This window comes from Octopus sinensis, linkage group LG3 (genome assembly GCF_006345805.1).
Source record: "Octopus sinensis linkage group LG3, ASM634580v1, whole genome shotgun sequence".
NCBI classification, from domain to species: Eukaryota; Metazoa; Mollusca; class Cephalopoda; order Octopoda; family Octopodidae; genus Octopus; species Octopus sinensis.
The window spans coordinates 73679923-73702381 of record NC_042999.1 but is presented as its reverse complement, the minus strand read 5'-3'; the positions used below and the strand labels follow the sequence as shown (position 1 = coordinate 73702381).

Genomic DNA, 22459 nt, shown 5'->3' with positions numbered 1-22459 from the left:
CTCATTAAATCTATCTATTATATATTAGTGCAGTGTTGCTTGTTGGTCATATGGAGGCGAGGGATATATATATATATGTGTGTGTATATATATATATATATATATATATATATATATATATATATATATATATATTCAAATTAATGAGCTAAGTGAAATTTTGTATTGCATTAATTTTTTCAAGCTGAATCTTTTTTACTTGGTGAACCTAAAATGCATTTATCATCATTATCATTTCTTTTTTTTTTTAATCTTTTGCATTAGAGAATACTATAAAGTTGTTGTTGGTTAAAACAAATCATAAAGATTTCTGGTGTCATTTTATGACAATATAAATAATTGTAGCAAAGGTAGATACTTTGAAGAAATTGCTTGGCAAAACTAGAAGTTGTTCTTTTAAGAAACTCACTGTATTAAAAATTGCTCAAATAGTAGTAGTAGCTGCCTTTAATAACAGCATTTCCAAGATATGTATTGTTTAATATGACGAGTGCTAGTTGATTTGCCTTTAAAACTTCTAAATATTTTGCTTTAAGTATTTTTCAAACCAATGTTGTAATTCAGGATACATTTGAGAGAGCCTTGCTGAAAAAAATAATTGTAAAGAAGCATGTTTAAACATACATTTCAAGAAGTAATCATTTAACACAAACTAGAAAGTTTCGTTGAAATTCAAGTAACACCTCGTGGGCAGCTAGTGCATAGTTTAATTTTCTTTGTGAGTTTTTAATAAGTACATAAGGAAAGACTTCTACATGAATGACTAGTAAAATAACAAATGGTGGTGGTTGTTATTTAACTCCGTCAATTCTAATTGAGCAAATTTATGAGTATAAGCATTCCAAACTTGACAATTCCATATTTTTTCAAGCATAGTATAACTAGAGCTGTTCAGTGTATCTTGCATTTTTTCAATAGTTTGTTGTCTTAGAGAAATTTGGCTATTCCTAGAAGATTGATTAACCATATAGGAGCTCCCTTACTTGCTTTCAACAGCTATATTCAATTAGTTTCTGCTGATCTTGATTTTTAAAATGTGTTGAAAAATCTATAGAAGTATTACTTTGTTTTTAAATCTGAAACATTTAGCTAAGAAAAAATTGAATTAATTAATCCAACAAATTAAATCAATTAGCTTAAGCTTTTAATTTTTGTGAGGGAAAGTTTAAATGTGTCATACTGATTTATTAGGTAATTTTTAAGGTGTGTTAAAAAATATCACAATAATTCAGACAAATCTTAAGCAGATCAACGCTCTGTTGAACAAACACAAAAAAAATTCTCTTTTGAAAACTAGGTTAAAGCTAGAAAATGGAGTGGTTATAGATACATTTGTGACTCAATGTTTTGTGAGCATATATGTGTATATACTCTGTAAGTATGTGTATGGTAGGATCAAGAGCAAGTGCAGAAACAATTACTCTGGCTAATCAACTTAGAGTTAATTGCAATTATTTTTTTAAAATCATATGAAAAGACCTATCAAGGTACTAAATGAAGAGATCATGCTGAAAGTAGTTGAGTATTTTCTTGTTTTGGCCTACTGTGACAAACATTGATTGTTTGAGCTAAAAAGAGTCCTTTATGCAGTTACTTGATATTCTAAAAATAGCCAAAACTTTCTCAAATTACAGCTTAAAAAGAAAGGAAATTTTAGATAATGTAGTTCAGATTATCTAAAAAAAAAAAGAAAAAAAAAAGCATTTTTGATTGTAGTGGCTAGTGCTAAGTAGCAATAATAAAGACTGCATTGATAGAAACAAAACAAAACATGCTGGTCTTGGAATGCTAAATCATGTGATGTGGAAGATGCTGTATAGCAAGCTTGACTCCTACTGTTCCTAAAATTTCATTTGTCACATTACAGCAGCAATAACACATTCATTTACATACACTTACACTCTGACTTGTACACTCCTTTACTCATTCACTCTCTCATACTCTTACTCATGCAGGGCCTCCTTCCATCAACATTGATCATGCATTTGCACATGGATGTGCTGGTCTATGCAAGATTTTGTTTTAAGGAAGGCTTGTTTCTCATGCATACAAATCTTTTCTTTGTACTCCACTGGTGTTTACTGAAGAGAAAGGCTACTAATTTTAGTTGATACAACTAGGTACCAGTTTTGTTATAGCTGCTGCTGTCAAAAAACAGTGAACTGGAACACCACAAGGCATCTAGTCAGATCTTTTAGCAGTTTCACCAATCTATGCTTTGTATTGATACTATCTAAAAGATAGTAAAAGTATCAAGGCTGAAAAGATAAAAGGCAAAATTGACCCACTCAAGATTTGTTCTCAGAACAGTCAGAACAAATACACTGCAGTATTGTATCCAACACTTTAATGGCTCTGCCACTTCACTGCCTTCATTATCAAAGAAGTGGATGTTTCTGTATTGGCATATTAACTCTGCAGTAGGTTTGAAAATCACAGAGTCCTTCATTTTAGTATTTTGCTAGTTAAGGATTCGAAGTTGGGTTTGTTATTTAAAAATTAAAAAAATTTAAGAGTTGGATAATTGTCTACTCTTTCACTTGTTTCAGTCATTTGACTGGGGCCATGCTGGAGCACCACCTTTAGTCGAGCAAATCGAACCAGAGACTTATTCTTTGTAAGCCCAGTACTTATTCTCTCGGTCCCTTTTTGCCGAACCGCTAAGTGACGGGGACATATATATATATATATATATATACTCTTTTTCTCTTTACTCTTTTACTTGTTTCAGTCATTTGACTGCGGCCATGCTGGAGCACCGCCTTTAGTCGAGCAAATCGACCCCAGGACTTATTCTTTGTAAGCCCAGTACTTATTCTATCGGTCTCTTTTTGCCGAACCGCTAAGTGACGGGACGTAAACACACCAGCATCGGTTATCAAGCAATGCTAGGGGGACAAACACAGACACACAAACACACACATACATATATATATATATACGACAGGCTTCTTTCAGTTTCCCTCTACCAAATCCACTCACAAGGCATTGGTCGGCCCGGGGCTATAGCAGAAGACACTTGCCCAAGATGCCATGCAGTGGGACTGAACCCGGAACCATGAGGTTGGTTAGCAAGCTACTTACCACACAGCCACTCCTGCGCCTGTCGTGTATATATATATATATTATATATATATATATATATATCATCATCATCATCATTTAGCGTCCGTTCTCCATGCTAGCATGGGTTGGACGGTTCAACTGGGGTCTGTGAAGCTGGAAGGCTTCATCAGGCCCAGTCAGATCTGGCAGTGTTTCTACGGCTGGATGCCCTTCCTAACGCCAACCACTCCGTGAGTGTAGTGGGTGCTTTTTACGTGCCACCTGCACAGGTGCCAGACAGAGCTGGCAAACGGCCACGAACGGATGGTGCTTTTACGTGTCACCGGCACGGGGGCCAGGCGAGGCTGGCAACGGACACGAACGGATGGTGCTTTTACGTGCCACCAACACGGGGGCCAGACAGAGCTGGCAAACGGCCACGAAACGGATGGTGCTTTTACGTGTCACCGGCACGGGGGCCAGGCAAGGCTGGCAACGGGCACGAACGGATGGTGCTTTTACATGCCACCGACACGGGGGGCAGGCAGGGCTGGCAAACGGACACGAACGGATGGTGCTTTTACATGTCACCGACATGGGGGCCAGACAGGGCTGGCAAATGGCCACGAACGGATGGTGCTTTTACATGTCACTGGCACGGGGGCCAGACAGAGCTGGCAAACGGCCACGAACGGATGGTGCTTTTACGTATCACCGGCATGGGGGCCAGACAGAGCTGGCAAACGGCCACAAACGGATGGTGCTTTTACGTGTCACTGGCACGGGGGCCAGGCCAGGCTGGCAACGAACACGAACGGATGGTGCTTTTACGTGCCACCGACACGGGGGCCAGACAGGGCTGGCGAACGGATGGTACTTTTACGTGTCACCTGCACGGGGGCCCTGATGTTGATCGACCTCAATTTGGTTTGATCTTGATTTTGACTGTTCTCACTGGTCTTGCCGGGTTTTCTCACGCACAGCATACCTCCAAAGGTTTCGGTCACTGGTCATTTCCTTGGTGAGACCTAAAGTTCGAAGGTCGTGCTTCACCGCCTCGACCCAGGTTTTCCTGGGTCTACCTCTTCCACAGGTCCCCTCAACTGCCAGGGTGTGGCACTTTCGCACACAACTATCTTCAGCCATTCTCATCACATGACCATACCAGCGCATACGTCTCTCTTGCACACAACAACTGATGCTTCTTAGGTTCAACTTTTCTCTCAAGGTACTTACACTCTGTCGATTATGAACACTAGCTTCATTTCTTGCGAGCTTACGCAAATCCTCAGCAGTCACAGCCCAAGTTTCACTACCATGTAGCATGGCTGTACGTACACATGCATCATACAGTCTGCCTTTTACTTTGAGCGAGAGGCCTTTTGTCACCAGCAGGGGTAAGAGCTCTCTAAACTTTGCCCAGGCTATTCTTACTCTAGCAGTTATACTTTCAGCGCACCCGCCCCCGCTACTGACTTGGTCACCTAGGTAACGGAAACTATCAACTACTTCTAGCTTTTCTCCCTGGAAAGTGACGAAAGTTGGTCTCAGAGCATTTTCAGTGTTAATTGTTCCTGAGCATCTGCCACAGACAAAAACCATCTTCCTAGTTAGCCTTCCTTTGACATTGCTGCACCTCTTATGTGTCCATAGCTTACACTTGGTGCATCTTATAGAGTTTCTACCTACACCTTTTCTACAGATCGAGCAGGGCCATCTACCTGAAGGCGTTTGTGATTGGTCTACCTTCCTACTTATTAGGACTTTGGTTTTGGCTAGGTTGATTCTAAGGCCCTTCGATTCTAAACCTTGTTTCCATACCTGAAACTTCTCCTCTAGTTCTGATAGAGACTCAGCAATTAGAGCAAGGTCATCAGCATAGAGGAGCTCCCAGGGGCATCCTGTCTTGAATTCCTCCGTTATTGCCTGGAGGACTATGATAAATAGGAGGGGACTGAGGACTGAACCTTGGTGGACCCCAACCTCTACCCTGAATTCTTCACTGTACTCGGTGCCAACCCTCACCTTACTAGCAGCGTCTCTGTACATGGCTTGTACAGCTTTCACTAACCATTCATCTATCCCTAGTTTCCTCATTGACCACCAGATGAGGGATCGGGGGACCCTGTTGAAGGCTTTCTCCATATCAACAAAAGCCAGGTATATGGGCTTGTCTTTGGCTAGGTATTTCTCTTGCAGCTGTCTTACCATGAAAATAGCATCAGTAGTACTTTTCCCTGGCACGAACCCAAACTGCATCTGATCTAGGCTAACTCTCTCTCTAATTAGTTGGGCTATAGCCCTCTCCGTAACCTTCATTACCTGATCCAGCAGCTTGATACCCCTGTAGTTATTTGTATCTAGGGCGTCACCTTTACCTTTGTAGCAGTTGACTATTATGCTGCTACACCAGTCATTGGGAATGACTCCTTCGTGTATCACCTGGTTAACTATACGGGTGACTAGGCTATAGCCGACACTACCAGATATTTTGAGCATCTCTGCAGTAATTCCTGATGGGCCTGGGGCTTTCCCTGTTTTCATGCTTTTAATTGCCTTATCTACTAAGGAACTGTCAACTCGGATTGCTGATCCCTCTGTTGGGTCAACATTCGGCAGACTATATATATATATATATATATATATATATATATACGACAGGCTTCTTTCAGTTTCCGTCTTCCAAATCCACTCACAAGGCATTGGTCGGCCCGGGGCTATAGTAGAAGACACTTGCCCAAGATGCCACGCAGCAGGATTGAACCCGGAACCATGTGGTTGGTTAGCAAGCTACTTACCACTCAGCCACTCCTGCGTCTATTTTATAGAATGTGTGAAATTTTTAATATCTGACCCCTTATGCTTTATAGAGTTGAAGATTTGTACTCTATTGCTTATGGGGCAAATCATCAGGATTATCATTAGGGAAGATAACATCTGTTGAATATGTTGTATTTATCACAGAATATATGTTTACTCATTATTAAATGATTTAATATATGCTGACTAAGATCCAGCTTTCTTTGTTGTTTTGCCTTTCATGTTCTTCTATGCTAGCATGGGTTGAACAAATACTTATTTAGGCATCATTTTTCCAGCCAGCTGCCCTTCCTGTCAAAAACCCTTATCTCTTTTGCAAGTTAGATTTTCTTATTCCACTTGTCATTGAAACTGTAGAATTACAAAATGGTTTGTTAACAAGGAATGTTAACATAACCGTTTTTGCTTAAATATTTCCATGTGAAAATATAGAACGCACGCACACACACACACACACACACACACACACACACACACACACACACACCACACACACACACACACACACATGATGAGCTTCCAAACAGTTTCTATCTACCAATTCTACTTATTCACAGTATGGTTTATGTGGTGCCAGCCATGCTCCTAACAAATCCCTGACTAACTCCTATAGAAAAAAAAAGCCAGATATCTTTGATTTTCAGATCAATGTTTGTCTGCCTTACTCTGACACTTAAAGTGAATATCAGAGATAGATTGAAGGAGATGATGTGATTATTTGTTTGCTCTTAATTTTGAATTAGATAATCTAATGAAGCTTTGTGAATATTATTTTTGATATATTCATTTTCTACATGTTTAGACAAAAATCAAAGTATAAAATTTAACTATATTAGAATACTGTATTTATGGGTCAACATCAGATCAATTCCCGTCTAAATATATCTATTTTACATTCTATTAAATATTCAATATACCTTATCCTTTAGCACTATGGATTAAGTTATATTTTTCATAAGAATTTTTTGAATGATTACATATTTTTAAGATGAATGGTGTGAATATTAGTTATTAATGATAAGGTGGCCAGCTGGTAGAATTGTTAGCATGCCAGGCAAAATTCTTAGCAGCATTTTCTCTGTTCTGAGTTCAAATTCCTGCTGAGGTCCACTTTGCCTTTCATCTTTTTGGGGTTGATAAAATAAGTACCAGTTGAACACTGGGACTGATGTAATCAACTAGCACCCCTCTCCTGGACTTATTGGCCTTGTGCTAAAATTGGAAACCAATATTAGTTTGTTATTGCTGTTTAGCCCCAGATTAACCCTGATCAACCAACCCTATGATCAAAGGCATCCCAGCTGTGATAATTCTATAATTTTATGTGATCAGGACTTTGAGTAATGTATTTTTCTTTTTTTATTATTATTATATTAAAGTATGATCTAATGAAGTCTTAAATGCTATTTATAGCAAGTAACCATATGTAGGCCATTTTAATTTTTAAAAATGTTTATACACGTTTGATTTTCAAGGTTTAGCAACTAATATGGGTTTTAATGATAACACTGCCAACGTATATGCAAATAAGTCTGTCTAATGATCACATAACCATTAACAATGTATCTTAACTATGATAGTGTGTACAAAACTATTTTATTTCAAAGTAACATTTATTTTGGTCCTTGTGTTGCTTTAAATTAATATTTATGAATTCATTGAAATCTAAACATAGTTACATAAAATCTTGTCTGTTATGGAGATTATGACAATCTAATCTCTGTTAATGGTACCGGCCTAGTTATGATACATATAACAAAGAAACAGTTTTGAATTACACTTTCCCTATCAGTGAACAAAACACAAATTACTATAAGTACAAGGCCTTATAATCTCTGATTTATCATAGTGACTTTGCATGTATAAACATTGCCAAAACTATTCCAAAGATTTGGCCATAATCCAATCATTTGCTCACTTTTTATAAAAAAACAAGTGCAACCCAGAATAAAGTACTGCTCCTAGCTAAGACTGTTCTGTTATTGTATATATAAACAGTCTAGATTGCATCCAAAAAGAGGTAAAGATTCACTCAACCAATGCACTACATATGGTTTGTTCTTTCTCTTTGCTTCTACCACAAGAATGACCTCTGGTTCTTAAAATTAGCAAGCTACATACCCCTACAGTATCTGAAAAACTCAATTTTTCTCATCTTAATATCCTTATACTGTCACTTCTTAGATTTTGAATTAAACCATTGTGTACCAATTATTTGTCCTCAGAGCTGAGATATTGAAATATTCTTCCTGTTTAATTCTCCTTTAAACATTCAAACTGAAGATAACATGTATACCACCTTTCATGAAAGTCCATGAAATTTAGTATCACTTATAAATTAAATATTATAAAAAAAAGCTAAAATACTTAAGACTAGATTTTTTCAAAACTATTGTTATTTTTATAAGTTATTTAGGATAGAAATTCATTAGTGATTTGACTGACACCAATAGCTTGATAGGAAAAAAATTGTTTTTTAAATCTCACTGGAGCATTTTAGGAATACACTAATTATTGGCTAAATGATTATTATGGCTAATAGTTTATAAAACAGTAATAATCAGTTCATAATAACATGTTTTCACCTTATGCACCAGATGAAGAATCTAATAGTTGACTGATATTTACAATAAGAAAGAAAATGGTATTTAATTGCAATTGTACATAGAATAAAAAAGGGCAAAAAATACTTCCTATGCCTTTTCACTGTTGGACAACCAGGTTTGGTCATTCTTGGTTGGCAGCTTGCCAAAGAGAAGGTAAATTCTGATTTGACACCAACAGTCTTGTGAATTACAATTGGTGGGAAAACTTCAAGGCTAAAGGAATAGTACAGCCTAACAAAAGATATATATAACTGTGTGGCTTCAGATGTATTGGGTTGGCTACTAAGTTCCTACCGTTATTTTTTAAAAGGTTTAATAAAAAAACAACAACTAATTAATCAATAATGTATTCACCCTTGTTGTTTACAACTTCTTCCCAATGTTCAACAAGATTTTCAATGTCTTGTTGGTCGAAATCACCTGATTTCGACTCGAAAAATTGTTTCAACCAAGCTCTCAATGCTGCATCAGTATTGAATGAAACTCCGCGCATAGCATTTGAAAGGGATCGAAAGAGATGAAAATCCATCGGTACCAAATCAGGAGAGTATGGCGGGTGTGGCAGCACTTCCCAGCCATGCATTTGAATGACTTCCTTGGTGATATTGGCGATATGATGGTGGGTGTTGTCTGCAGCAGAAGAACTCCATGCTGCTGATTAGGTATTTTCTTTTGAATAGCTGTGTTGAGTCATTCCATCTGTTGAACATAGTTCTGCATTGACCGTTTGGTTCCGTTCAAGCAATTTGTAATGGATAATCCCTTCCCAGTCTCCACCATACGCACATCATTTTACGCATATGAAGGTCTTGTTTCACGCATGGTGTCACTTGTTTACTGGGGCTAAGCCATTCCTTACACTGCTTCATATTGATGTACAGGCACCATCCAGTAAAGAAAGCATTGCTTTTTCACAGGTCTTCCTGTGAAGAAATCTCAGTTACAACTATGGTATTGTTGATGAAACATGTTCTTTGTCTATCTACTTATCCTCTTTGTGATTTTGGATAATAAGAAAACTATACAAATGAATCCTTGGAATTTAACTAAATTCTATATTTTATGCAGCTGAAGATTGCTCTACATTTTAAATTGATGTAATATTTGCATTGTTCAATTAAATGGACTCGCATGAAACGATCATACTGCATTACCTCTGGATATCCTTGTTGCTTATTTTGATTATAATCACCCCATTTTGAATTATATGGATAATACTATACTAAATTCTGGTACTTTTAACTTAAGTACCATATTCAACTGAATCTAAATTTTACTGAATCTATATATATATAGAGAGAGAGAGAGAAGCACTCCGTTGGTTACGACAACGAGGGTTCCGGTTGATCCGATCAACGGAACAGCCTGCTCGTGAAATTAATGTGTAAGTGGCTGAGCACTCCACAGACATGTGTACCCTTAACGTAGTTCTCGGGGATATTCAGCGTGACACAGAGAGTGACAAGGCCGGCCCTTTGAAATACAGGTACAACAGAAACAGGAAGTAAGAGTGAGAGAAAGTTGTGGTGAAAGAGTACAGCAGGGATCACCACCATCCCTGCCGGAGCCTTGTGGAGCTTTAGGTGTTTTCGCTCAATAAACACTCACAACGCCTGGTCTGGGAATCAAAACCGCGATCCTACGACCGCGAGTCCGCTGCCCTAAACACTGGGCCATTGCGCCTCCATATATATATATATATATATATATATATATATACACTAACATGAATACGCACACACACACACAAATCAACTTAGACAGTACACACACTCTCACAAATTAACATAGACAATAGACATCCATATTTATAACGGTTTTATTTAAATTTTTATTTTATTTCTTATTTTTTAATTTTTTTATCTTATCTACTTATATTTTTATTTTATATTATTTTCATTTTATTTCAGTTATTTTAGTATTTATTTTTACTATATTATTACTTTTTATTTTTTATCATTTTATATACTTCAAATTTTATCATTTTTATCATTTTATATACTTCAAATTTGACTATTTTTATTTTCTTTATTAATATTCATTATTTACTTTTACTTAGTTTTATATTTATATTTTTATATACTTTATTATTTAAATAAGATTATTAACTAACACACACACACACACACACACACACACACACACACACACAACTATCACTACATAGTCTATTAGAGTATTTCAACCAATCAACATGTAGCTTCCTTAATGTCTTTTCACCCTAGTGATATTTTGCTCTAAATCTTCAAAATGCAAACTTATTTTATTTTATATATTTGTAATTTGTATTGAGTGAAAATTGAAACAATTGTAGGCAATATTAATTAATAGATAAATTAAATTATATCCATTAAATCTCTCCATTTTCTTACTTAATAATTGTGTGTGTGTGTGTGTGTGTGTGTGTGTCTCTTTTCATCACTTGGTCTGTCTATCTCTTTTTCTCATTCACTAATATCAACACCAATATCACTGCTGGCATCTCTGCTGCCACTACAAGTATAACTGATGACTGTTTATATATTTTATTTGAGTTACTTCCCTTAGCATTACACAAAAGATAAATGGGAACATGCTATTGTATTAATATACAAATATCAAAACTAAGAGCTTAGTTGTACATATGTATGTAGAATTTAGAGGTATTATCATCATATTAACATTCACATTTCCTTGCTCAAATATGACAGGTTTTTCTATAGCCATGTGCTCTTTCTGTTACTAACCATCACCTGTTTCCAAGTAAGTTAATATTTCCTCTTGGTTAAATATGTTTTCATAGAAGATTGGAAATGAAGAATATTGCTTACATGATGGTGACATTCATTTGCAACTATCATGCGATATCAAGACACACACACTAGGCTTCTTTTAGTTTCTATCTACCAAATGCACTTGCAGAGCTTTGGTTAACCCAAGGTGAAAGAAGCCCAGAGTGACATGCAGTGAGACTTAACCCAATATGTTGTGGTTGAGAAGCAGACTTCTTAACCATACAATCACATGCAGATATATGGGAATGGTTGTCTTGGAATTATGGTTTCATCTGATTAATCCAGTCCACAATGAAACTTTGAAGTTACCATCAACCTTATTATCTTGTTCCTTTGACCCTTATAGTTTAGATTCTTGTCAGTATGCGGCCATTTCTCCCATTCGTTACAATGCATTGAGTAAACAGATACAGCATAAAGAAGTGAGGACTCTTTAATCTTAAAACTCAGAAGGTAACTTCACTAGTATTGGTGTCACAATATAATGCACCTGGTACACTCTACAAAGTAGTTGGCAGTCTAGTGAAGTCAAGTACCTTATTTTGTTAAGGATATAACAATCTCTCAAGTGCTGATGCCATGATAAAATGCAGAATGCATTCAGTACTCTCTGTTAAGTAGTTGGTGAAAGGAAGAGCATCTAACCATAGAAACCAAGCCAGAAATGAAACATATTTTCAAGATGTGGTCCTCCAAACCATCTAAGGTGGCAGTGACTCTGAATAAGAACTGATTTGGGTCATAAGGAACCATTCAAAGAATATCAATTTTTAAGGTAAATGTAAAATGTGGTGTGTGTATGAGAAAGAGAGAGAACTACAAAATTTATGCAATTATAATTCTTTGTTAGCTTCAAGTTCATATAGAAAGGTCTCTCTTGTTCTATGTATAATCACCAGCTGATTGCAACAAGTTTGAAGAAAAATTTGTATTTAGATATTGAAGTTCTCCATCAGATCTCTGATGATGATGATGATTTCTCATTGTTGTATTGGTTGTTTCTTTAATGTTGAGTGTGACAATTACTGAAACACATTTTAATGTTTTTGATTTGCAAGACTGTAACTTGGAGGAAAAGGCAGAGCCCACAACCCTTGCAAGCCCACCAAGTCTGGTAACATTGATGCTGTTAATGATCTGTTTGAACTGTTAACAGCTGCAACAAAGACATGAACAGAGAGGAAATTCTAGAGGCTGATGTTCTGGAGACGAAGGAATGGATATAGTAGCTAGTGTGAGAAAACTGTGACTGGAAGTGCCAAGAGGTGGAGTTATAAAACCAGCTAGCTCTGAGGAGCAGATGCCAGTGTAATAGTCTGAGCATGTATTCTTCCCACTATCTTAGTTTATTTCTGTAAGCTTTGCAGATTCTAGTGTTGGCCATACAAAAACGCAGTTGGTGGACATATTAGAGCAGTAATGAAGGCCTAGTGAAGCTATTGATGCTACAGTTATTTCTATATATATGTGTTTTCATCCTTGTTTATTATGAGTTGGTTTTGGGAGAAGCTGCTCTGTTTGGAATTATTGTCTGTATGCCTTGTGTTTTGAGAGGATTTTTCAAATAGTAGCAGATTGTCTTTCATTTTTAGTTCTTTTATTTAATTGTGTAGATGGTCTATGGGTGTGGTTTGTTTACAGTTTGTGATGATGTAAAAATGTCATGTTTTTTGTAGTGTTGTGGTTTATTATGGATAAACTGGCAGCTCTGCTAGGATCCATAATGGATCTAATATATTCTTTATATACCATTGTTTCTTTCTGTTGGTTAAATGTGGTATCTGTATGTTTGTAGTATTTTTATTCTTTATTGTCTTCTATATGTGCTATAAATATTGTTGAGCTATTATATGTAACATCTATATTTTTGTATTCTGCGTGTATGCTTTGAGGAGGTGTGAGAAAGTCATATACATATAGCTTGAAAAGAATGAGTGGTATTTCATTGGGGAAGTTTCAAATTTTGACAGTGTGTTCAGTGTTGTTTTTGTACATTACAGAAGGTTGGTGACCTGACAGCTAGTGTATTTAGCTAATATTATTTTTTTAAGATCTGAGTATTTTATGCGTAAAAGAGGAATGTAGTCAGAAGCTTTATTTTTGTTAGTGATTTTTTCTGCCCCACTTCAAGCTGTTGTATTCCTTCTTTTAGATAGTGTTGTGGGTGAGTGTAGTGGTCTGAATCAGTATTGTAGTTTGGAGAAAAGAATGTATGGGTTAGTCATATGAAGGAATAATTATTAAGATGCATATCGGGGAGTGATGGGTCTATGAAATCCTTCATAACTTGGGTTTTAACTTGGCTTTAGAATTGTAATTATTTATTTAGTTTCAAAATACTGGGAATCTGACTATATTTGTACAAGCAGTTGCAAGTATTGGTGAGTTCAAGTGATTCCTTCAGGTCTTAGGTGTTTTAAGTTAGTAATTTTGTTAGGCTCTGAGGCTTATTGGTTTTTAGATCTCTTTGTTGACTTTTGGATGTCTTGTAGAAGGTGCAAATTTTTATTATGTGTAACATTTTTGTTTTAGCATATTTGGTAGAGTGAAACTGATATTAATTGTAGTTTAATGAAGTGCACATAAAACATGCTTACTCAAATAAATAAGCTAGAGATAAATTTTGATTTGCTAAGTATGCTTTACAGACAAATATTACTGAAACCCTATCCCTCTAAGATCTAATTTATTACTTCCAATTAATTTTTGATGAGATTGTATTACTGATTAAACAAATCCCCAAGTTTCTTCACAAAACAACCTCACTGAAATATGTTATATTAGAACTTTTTGCATTTATTTTTAGTTATATTTTATAAGCAGCACTGTGGAGTACTTTCTGGAGCAGCTTTGTAACATTATTGAAATAAACATTTGTTGGAATCTCTTATATTTTATGAGATAATGAGTAGAGATAGACTTTGCTGTATAAATGTCTACACTTGCTTGACAATATTGAGAAAGATCCTTCTGTGCCCGTAACACTACAAACTTACCCATTTTCTCTCCTATATATGAAGAGTTCTCAACAGTTTATATGACAAAATATTTCCCAATTGATAAGTCCTTTGTTTAGAATAAATTGGCTATTTTTGGAACAATTATCATAGCTTGGTTTCCCACATGAGTATTCAAGTTGGGACTGCTCATATTGACTGTAGGCTAACTAGGCTAATATAGAATAAGCTGCCTAACCTCAGTAGTTGCAAAGGAAATTCTGTTCTGGGTTCAGTGTTATTGTATCCTTGTTCTCTTTTTAATTATCTTTTGTCCTCAAAGTAGCCTTATGTGTATTCTTGAATAAGAGATGTACTGGTAGATCATGCATCACCAAGCTTCATGTTTAAATGTTGTAGTAGACCACTGTCAATATGACAGGCAGTGAGCGACTTCAGAACATCTCTATATCTTTTCTATATCACCCCTTTATCATGGTGGGCAGTGTAGAGTTCACAATACAGCACAGTTTTGGACAGTCGTTGATCCTTCATCCATGATGTATGTTCTGCCTAGCTATAGCTAAAAGCATGACCTCAGTGTAACATTATATCTTAGACAAGATATAAACCAAGTGCAGAATCAAAATCTACAAGGCCCAATTGGGCCTGTTAACTCGGGTTGTCAGGGGTTCCTTCAGGCAGCAATGAAATCTCTCCACTAACCTGTTGGCCTGTGGATTGTAGGCTGTTGTGCAACCCAGTTTGTGATGAAAACTCAGCTGACTTTTTGTTTCCATGCTGCGGAGAAGGACAGCCTCAGGCCAATGAGTGTAGCAGTTTACCATGGTCAATAGGTATGAGCAACTCTGTGAAGATGGGAGGGGGCTGACATGGTCAATGTTGAAACAGGCCTGTGGTGGTTCATAGTTGCCAAGGAGTGCTTTGGTGTGCTGATGGACCTTGACTTGTTGACAGGGGATATAGGTCTTGGTCTACTCCCCAATTTGCTTGGCCTTATCTTGCCAGATAAATTTGCTTGACAGCAGGTGCTGTGTGGCTCTAGTACATGGATGGAACAGTCCATGAATGACATTGAAAACCTTCCTGCACCAAGCTAATGGGACAATCGGTTGTGGCTTCCAAGTGGTAACATTACACAGTAGGGTTGTGCTGTTGGAGCCATAGTGCACATCCTGCAAGGAGAGTAACATGTTGATAGTGTTATAGGTCCTGATCTCGTCATCTGTCTGTTGGACTGCAGCTATAGCCTTGTAATCCAGACCTTCTGTTATTGGGGCTAGATAGGAATATGAGAGAGTGTGTCAGCAGCTGAGTTGCCTTTTCCAGCTGTGTTGGATGTCCACGGTGTACTCAGAATTGGCTGATAGCTGTCATTGCTGGTGTGCAGACCGAGGCTCTGAGAGCTTGCTCATAACAAAGGTGAGTGGTTTGTGGTCTCTGAACACTGTAAATGTGCAGCTTTCAAGAAAATGTGAAAGTGGCAGACACCTAGATGGACAGCCAGCAGTTCCCTGTCAAAAGCACTGTATTTCTGTTCCGAAGGTCATAGTTGTTGACTGAAGAAGGCAAGTTGGTCACCACTGACCACTGATGCGTTGTTCCAAAATGACCCCATTTGCTGTGTCGGAGGCATCAACTGTGAATGCAGTCGAAGCTGACATATGAAGATGGAACAGCATGGTTGCTTTAGCCAGGACTTGTTTTGTGGATTTGAAGGCTAAAGTCATTGCATTATCCCACTCCACCTGTCCTTTTGAACCATCTTTTGACATTGCTTTGCATAGGGATCTGATCACTCTTGCTGCAGAAGGGATGAAGCGATGGTAAAAGTTTACCATGTCCAGACATTGGTGTAGGGCCTTGCTTGTGGTGGGACATGGAAAATATAAGATAGCTTTCACTTTTCTGGCAGGGGTGCAGCACCAACACCTGTGATTTGATGTCCCAGGAGTTTGATTTCTGTAATACTAAAAACACACTTGGTGGGGTTGATTACTAGACCATACTGTTCCAGTCTATCAAAAAGAGTCACTAAGTGCTTGTTGTGTAGCTCTGCATTTTGGCTTGTGATAAGGATATCATTTAAGTATGCAAAGACAAAATCAAGACCCCTGCACACACTGTCCTTCAAGTGATGGAAGGCTTGTACTGTGTTTTTCAGGTCGAAGGGTGTACATAGGAATTCATACAGCCCAAAAGGAGTTGTCACAACTGTTTTAGATACATTGTCATCTTGTACTGGTATTTGTTGGTAACCTCAGATGAGGTTGACCTTCAAGAAAACTGAGCACTCGGCTAGCTGGGCTGAGAAGTCCTGTATGGCAGAATGGGGTAGCAGTCGGGTGTCATGTATGTGTTGAGATGGCGGTAATCTCTGCAAGGTTGCCTACCTCCATTGGGTTTCAGTGCCACTTGCAGGGGTGACAACCAAGGACTGCTTGATTGGCGAATCATGTCCAGTGCTTCCATATTGTCAGACTTGGCCTTTGTGATAGTAAGTTTGTCTGGTGATAGATGATGTGCATGGTTGTGCACTGGAAGGCTGGTGGTGGGGATGTGGTGTGGCACTTCATGGTGGGCTGTAGGTTTGGAGAATGTCAGGGTTGTGAGATTGGGGTGACTCACAAAGAGATTCAAGAATTTGTTCTTGGTCTGAGAGATGGTTGCTATGTGGTGGACAGCATTTGCAAATGTTGCCAGAGACATGGCAATGTATGTGTTGCTGTTGATGAGTCATCTCCCCTGCAAATCAACCAGTAGCAAGTGTGCTCGAAGAAAGTTTGCCTCGATAATGGGCTGATGGACATCGGCAATGGTGAATGCCCAGGTGTATATTTGTGAGCAGCGTCCTTTTGAGAAATAGGACGTGGCAACCATACACCTCGATTGTGGAGCCATTGGTGGTCATTAAAGGTTGGCATCGTTTTTCATAACAGAGGCCCCTTGGCAACGCTGGTATTACGCTGACTTCTGCACTTGGGTCAATTAGGAACCTTTGTCCGGAGCACTGATCACGGACATAGAGGAGCAGTTGATCATGTTTGCCGGCCACCAGGGTATCCCAATGGCAGCTGGCCCTGGAATTTCTCAGGGGTCCTGATGCTACATGATTGTTTGCCTTAGTAATAAGTACTTATCTAACCCATGCTAGCATGGAAAAACAGACATAAAATAAATAAATGAATGATGTGACAGGCTCCTATACAGTTTCTTCAGTTAAATTTCAAGTGCTGCACTTATTTTGTATGAAAAATATTCTTTGTGACAGTTTAAATGTGTTGCATCAAATCTTATCTCTTTTAGTATAGGGCTAATAATGTACTTTAAAACTTGACATTATTGCATTGAGAAGCAGTTTGCAAGGAACTGTTTAATTGGCTCTGTCATAAACTCTCTCATTTTCAGATTGAAATTGTCAGATAAAGTTATGAGATAACTTACAGATAAGTTCCACTCTTAAAATTTCTTTCATAAAGTTATTGGATTCTTGTAATGATTTTCAGAAATACTCCATTATAAGTACTTATAACAAAATGTTAAGAATTTGTAGTTGGTACTTGCATCTGATACTTGAGTAGATAATGAAATAGGAATGAATTCTTTATTGCTCATATATATATTTTGAAAGCTGACCTACATATGTCAACATCAGCACTTTACTTGAAGTATTATCACTATCCAATGTCAAACTGTGTTATAAAACTTGTTTCTCTTTTTAGCTTACTCCACAATTTTTAAATAGTAAATTCAAGTTTATATTTTCATATTTCGTTTGAAAACACTGGTTGCTGAGTTAAATTTAAAATATGTCCTAAAAGTGCATGGCTTAATCAAGATATTTTACTACATTCCTCTCATGCACAAAAGACAATAGTTTAGTCTTGAATGTGCTCTAATATGTTAGAAAAATCAATGGCAAGTTATTGATGAAACATGCGGAAATGGAACTACTAACACTATATAGTTGTGGTTACTTAGATATTGCTACTATTCCAAATGAGGTAATAAAATAATTGAATTCAGACTACTGATAAACAGTGTGACAGTACCTATGAAATTTATTATTCCACAAACAGGATTAATGACCAGTTCTGTAAGGCCTTTGTGAAGCTACTTCAAGTATTGATGATACGGGTATTGTCATCACAGCTGAATACTTAAATTATGATACCAAGTAATACCAGGATGAAGTTTATAACCATACTACAACAAATGAAGAGAAATCAGTTTCATGTTGCAAATGGCCTTAAAATTGCATTGCACACTTGAGAAAACCAGCTTTCATCTCATTAGAGCTAACATGACTGTTTTTTCCAGAAAATGATGGGGGAAGAATAACAGTGGACATTAAAGATGTGCTGAATTCTCTCCACTGTTCAGGCTACACTTGATATTCAGACATTATTCTAAAAGGTAGTGTATATACAATCTAGTCTATCTTCCAAATTCATCTGCTGTCTGTTGCTCCTTGAACTCTTTCAACTATCTTTTGCTGTGCATTGAAAACATCTGTCTCACATCACCCATCTTTTAAGTCATTTTTGTTAATGATTTCACTGTGTAGCCCTTTCCTGATGATTATACCATACAACAAATTAGTAACTTGTCAAGGAAAATTAGGAAACCGAGAAAAATGATGGAAGCCAGCAGCTACCACTGTTAGATGGAATTTTCAGTCAGCACTAAGTGATGTCTATCAGACATGGTGAAGATAGAGAACCATAACATGGGACAACTGGGCATTAGTAAGAGACAATTTGGTGCAAGCTATACATCAGTTCTATGAATGAAACAACATTCTCACCAAACAGTTGGATACCGATGGAGTTGCATAATAGATGTAGATGAGGCTATAAGAATTGACAGGCCTACAAGGCATGGAAGAAAGCAATAACAGGGAGCCATATCTGGAAATGAGATATTAAGTGCATTTAACCTTGAAAGAGACTTAGTGTTGGTTATGAATTGTGTATGTGTGGCATAGAAGCATTGGATGCAGTGATTAGAGATAAAGCAATTATAAATCCATTGGTTATGCAATGTTCCATTACTTGAAAGACAGAGTACAAGTTAGCTAAATGACTAGGTTTTAAATGTATCAACTGATGCAAACAGGTAAAATAACTCTACTGGTCTAGATATTTGATATAAATAGGTAGGACTGCATTTTACTTTGTTAGGTGCTGTAAAATTATCAAAATACTTATATTTAGAATGAAAAAAAATTCCTCTGAACTTTTTTGTTTATAAATACTCAACTGAAAGAACTCCATCCTTGTACTGAATGTAGTCCAAGAATAATCAAAAAGATTTGGAGGGTGTTTTTTTTTTCTTTTTTTATTGAAGCAAAAGATGTTTGTATTAAACTGTATTTAGGAATACAGCTTTTATATTCTGAAAGCCATGTGTATCTGTCTGTATATAAAACTTATTTCTTTTATGTGACAGAAATTTGTGAAAAAAATTTAGTTCTCATGAGTACATAAGAAAGCATCAAGAAATTTTCTTTATGCCATGAAATGTTGAGTTAAGCACTGAGCCTAGTGAGCCTTTCAGCCTTTAGAGATATTTATAAATATTACAGTCTTTGAGTTGGTACGAATTCACTAATGTTTAAACTTTTAGCATTCAAACAGGCTATACCTGGCCCAAATATTCTTGTTTTAAGTTCAGAATGATCAGATCCAACCTCTCACATCAACCCTGCAATGTCATTTTTAAAATAAACAATCACATCATCAAAATCTTGAAGCTGCAAAATAAATTAAAGCAATGGGAATAAATATTACATTTGACAGTAATCTCCTTGCTAAAGGATTAAATCCTGCAACAAACTACACCTTTTTCTTATTTTATCCCAAAGAGAATGTTTTGTAATTTTCTTTATTATTTTTACTTTTTCAGTTTTGTAAAAAAGTTTGGCTTGGGCTATATGATCCCAGATCTGGTCAAGAATATGATTCCAGAGAAGAACACAAAGTGAAAGATTTTATGATTCAAAAATACGAACGAAAGCGTTGGCATGTACCACCCACAGATGCCTTGAAAGAAGAAGCTCGCCGTCTTAATGAATCAGCATTTAACAAACAGATCACTACAAAACCATTAAGATCCTTACTTGGTGAAAATGCCCCAAAATTAGTTGTGCAAAATTCTCAGGTAAGAAGTAAACTGGTCTCAACTTTATTTTAACTTCTAGTTATATTGTAATTTTTATTCTTTCTTTTTTAAAACATAGTTTTTCCTTAGATTTTTGATAAGCAATCATCACGTTATTTCTATTTAGAAAATATATGCACAATATTAAAGTTAATTTTGCTTAAAGTAAATTTTAAACTAATTTGTGTATTTTAAGTTCAATCTTTCTAAAGCTATCTTTCAAAAGTATAGTTGCATTAATGTAACCTTGTATTTGATGATGGCTTTTCTTCTGCATATATCTTTTCTTTCAAGCATAGCTGAAATTGTTTTTGCTGAAGCAATTATATTTTTACAGTTGGATATTTTTTATATGCAAACCAGTCAACTGTGAAATAGGAGTAGAACCTATTTTTCAGGCAATCCACTTAAAAAAGCAGAATTATTTCCCTTGATCATATGCCAAATACAATGGTTCTAGTAGCAAGGTTTGAACTCTTGATCCTGTAGTCCAGGGGTAGGGAAACTCCCGTGCATGAGTGCAGTTGCGCCCGCAACCCCATTTTATTGTACCCGCAGGCTGTTATACTCATATGTACAAAATATAGTAAATTTTTCAATCATAAAAATTTATGCATGTATGCCTATTTGCGACAGGTCGTGTTTCCACTATGACGTGAAATAGTTAGAAATCGTCTGGTACTTGCCATTTGAATGGAAATTTTGTTTTTACTATAAAACATATTGCTAGGTTTGTACCATCCCCTTGAGACCTAACTACACCTCAGCTGAAAAATATAGACTATCTCTAAGTAATATAAACGTCCTAAATTTAGTGGTGGCGTTAATGATGTTATGCATTAATTTAATGTGTTAAACCTATCTTTATTAATGTATATCAAATTGTACATAGATATATACAAGATGTACACAAATATAAGAGTTAGAACCTGTGATCTACTTGCGGATCTTTTTCTTAGGAAATTTTTGCCCACCACACTAAAAAGTTTCCCTACCCCTGCTGTAGTCAGTAGTTTAGTGCATAGACAGTAAAAAACTGTATAAATCTCTTCAGTAATTATATATCAAATACATGCTTGCATATTTACCATATTGCTGGAAGAAACCTGAAATATTTAATTTTGAAATGTATACTTTAAATTTATTCATTATTGAATTTTAGTTTAATTTTAATTTTTGGAATACTCATAAAATGAAATAGAAATATTAAGAAAATAAGATATTTATAATATTATTTGACATATGAAAAATAGTCAAAATAAAATTTGGGCTTCAATTAAAATCAAACACATTCTTAATTTTAACTTATTTTCCTTGTTGATTCATTAATAGTTGATCTAATGTTTGAAACTTTGATTTTAAATTAAAATTTAATTAGAACTGAATTCTTGTTATTAAATCATTCAATTTATAACTCATTATTCTGTGAAAGAATAATGTAAACATTCAAATTTTAAGGAGAATATTTTAGGATGTAATGATGGTCTAATAGATCAAAATGCTTTTAAACTAACATAATCAAGCCAAAAGTCTTGTACAGTTATGATGTTGAACCTAAAAAGGATACTAGTAAATGACAAAGTTGTGACTTTTGTGGTTGCTAGTACCTAATTTTAAAAACATCAGATGTACAAACATTAGAATGCTGGTGTCAAATTTAAGTTGAAACCAGATCAAAAGTTAAGCTACAAAATCTGTTCTGGTAATAATTCTGAAACTATTTGCCTTCAAACATGTAACTATAAGCAATGAAATACTGATTTCATTTGCTGACTCAGTTAACTCAATGATTGTTCTAATAAGGGTTCAGTCTGTTTGTAGTGAAATTCTAAGAAGTAACCTAAGTATATTGTTACATGTTAGAGGATGTGTTTACAAGGTGGTGAACTGCTTCATAGTATTTATACTAAGTTCAAATCACATTGTGATCAACTTTACTTTTCATTCTTTAAGAGTCAACAAATTAATGTACCAATCCAGGGCAGTGGATTGGTAGAGCTGTAAGAGTGTCAGACCAGATACCTTGTAGTATTTGTTCTGGTTCTTTGTGTTCCGAGTTCAGATCTCACCATGGCCTTCTTGAGTGAATCTACTC

At 36.2% G+C, this 22459-nt stretch overlaps 1 protein-coding gene across 4 annotated transcripts in view; it reads left to right on the top strand.

Moving 5' to 3' along the window:
• LOC115209168 (arf-GAP domain and FG repeat-containing protein 1) overlaps positions 1-22459 on the top strand; it is a 113775-nt gene that overhangs the window by 65679 nt on the left and 25637 nt on the right. For 3 of the 4 annotated variants that reach the window (XM_029777400.2, XM_029777399.2, XM_029777398.2), the window contains exon 3: positions 20110-20364. In XM_029777400.2, the coding sequence (XP_029633260.1) occupies positions 20110-20364 (255 nt within the window). Of the gene's footprint in view, positions 1-16914; positions 16922-20109; positions 20365-22459 lie in introns of those variants that run through there. The other variant, XM_036501088.1, reaches the window with a different exon arrangement.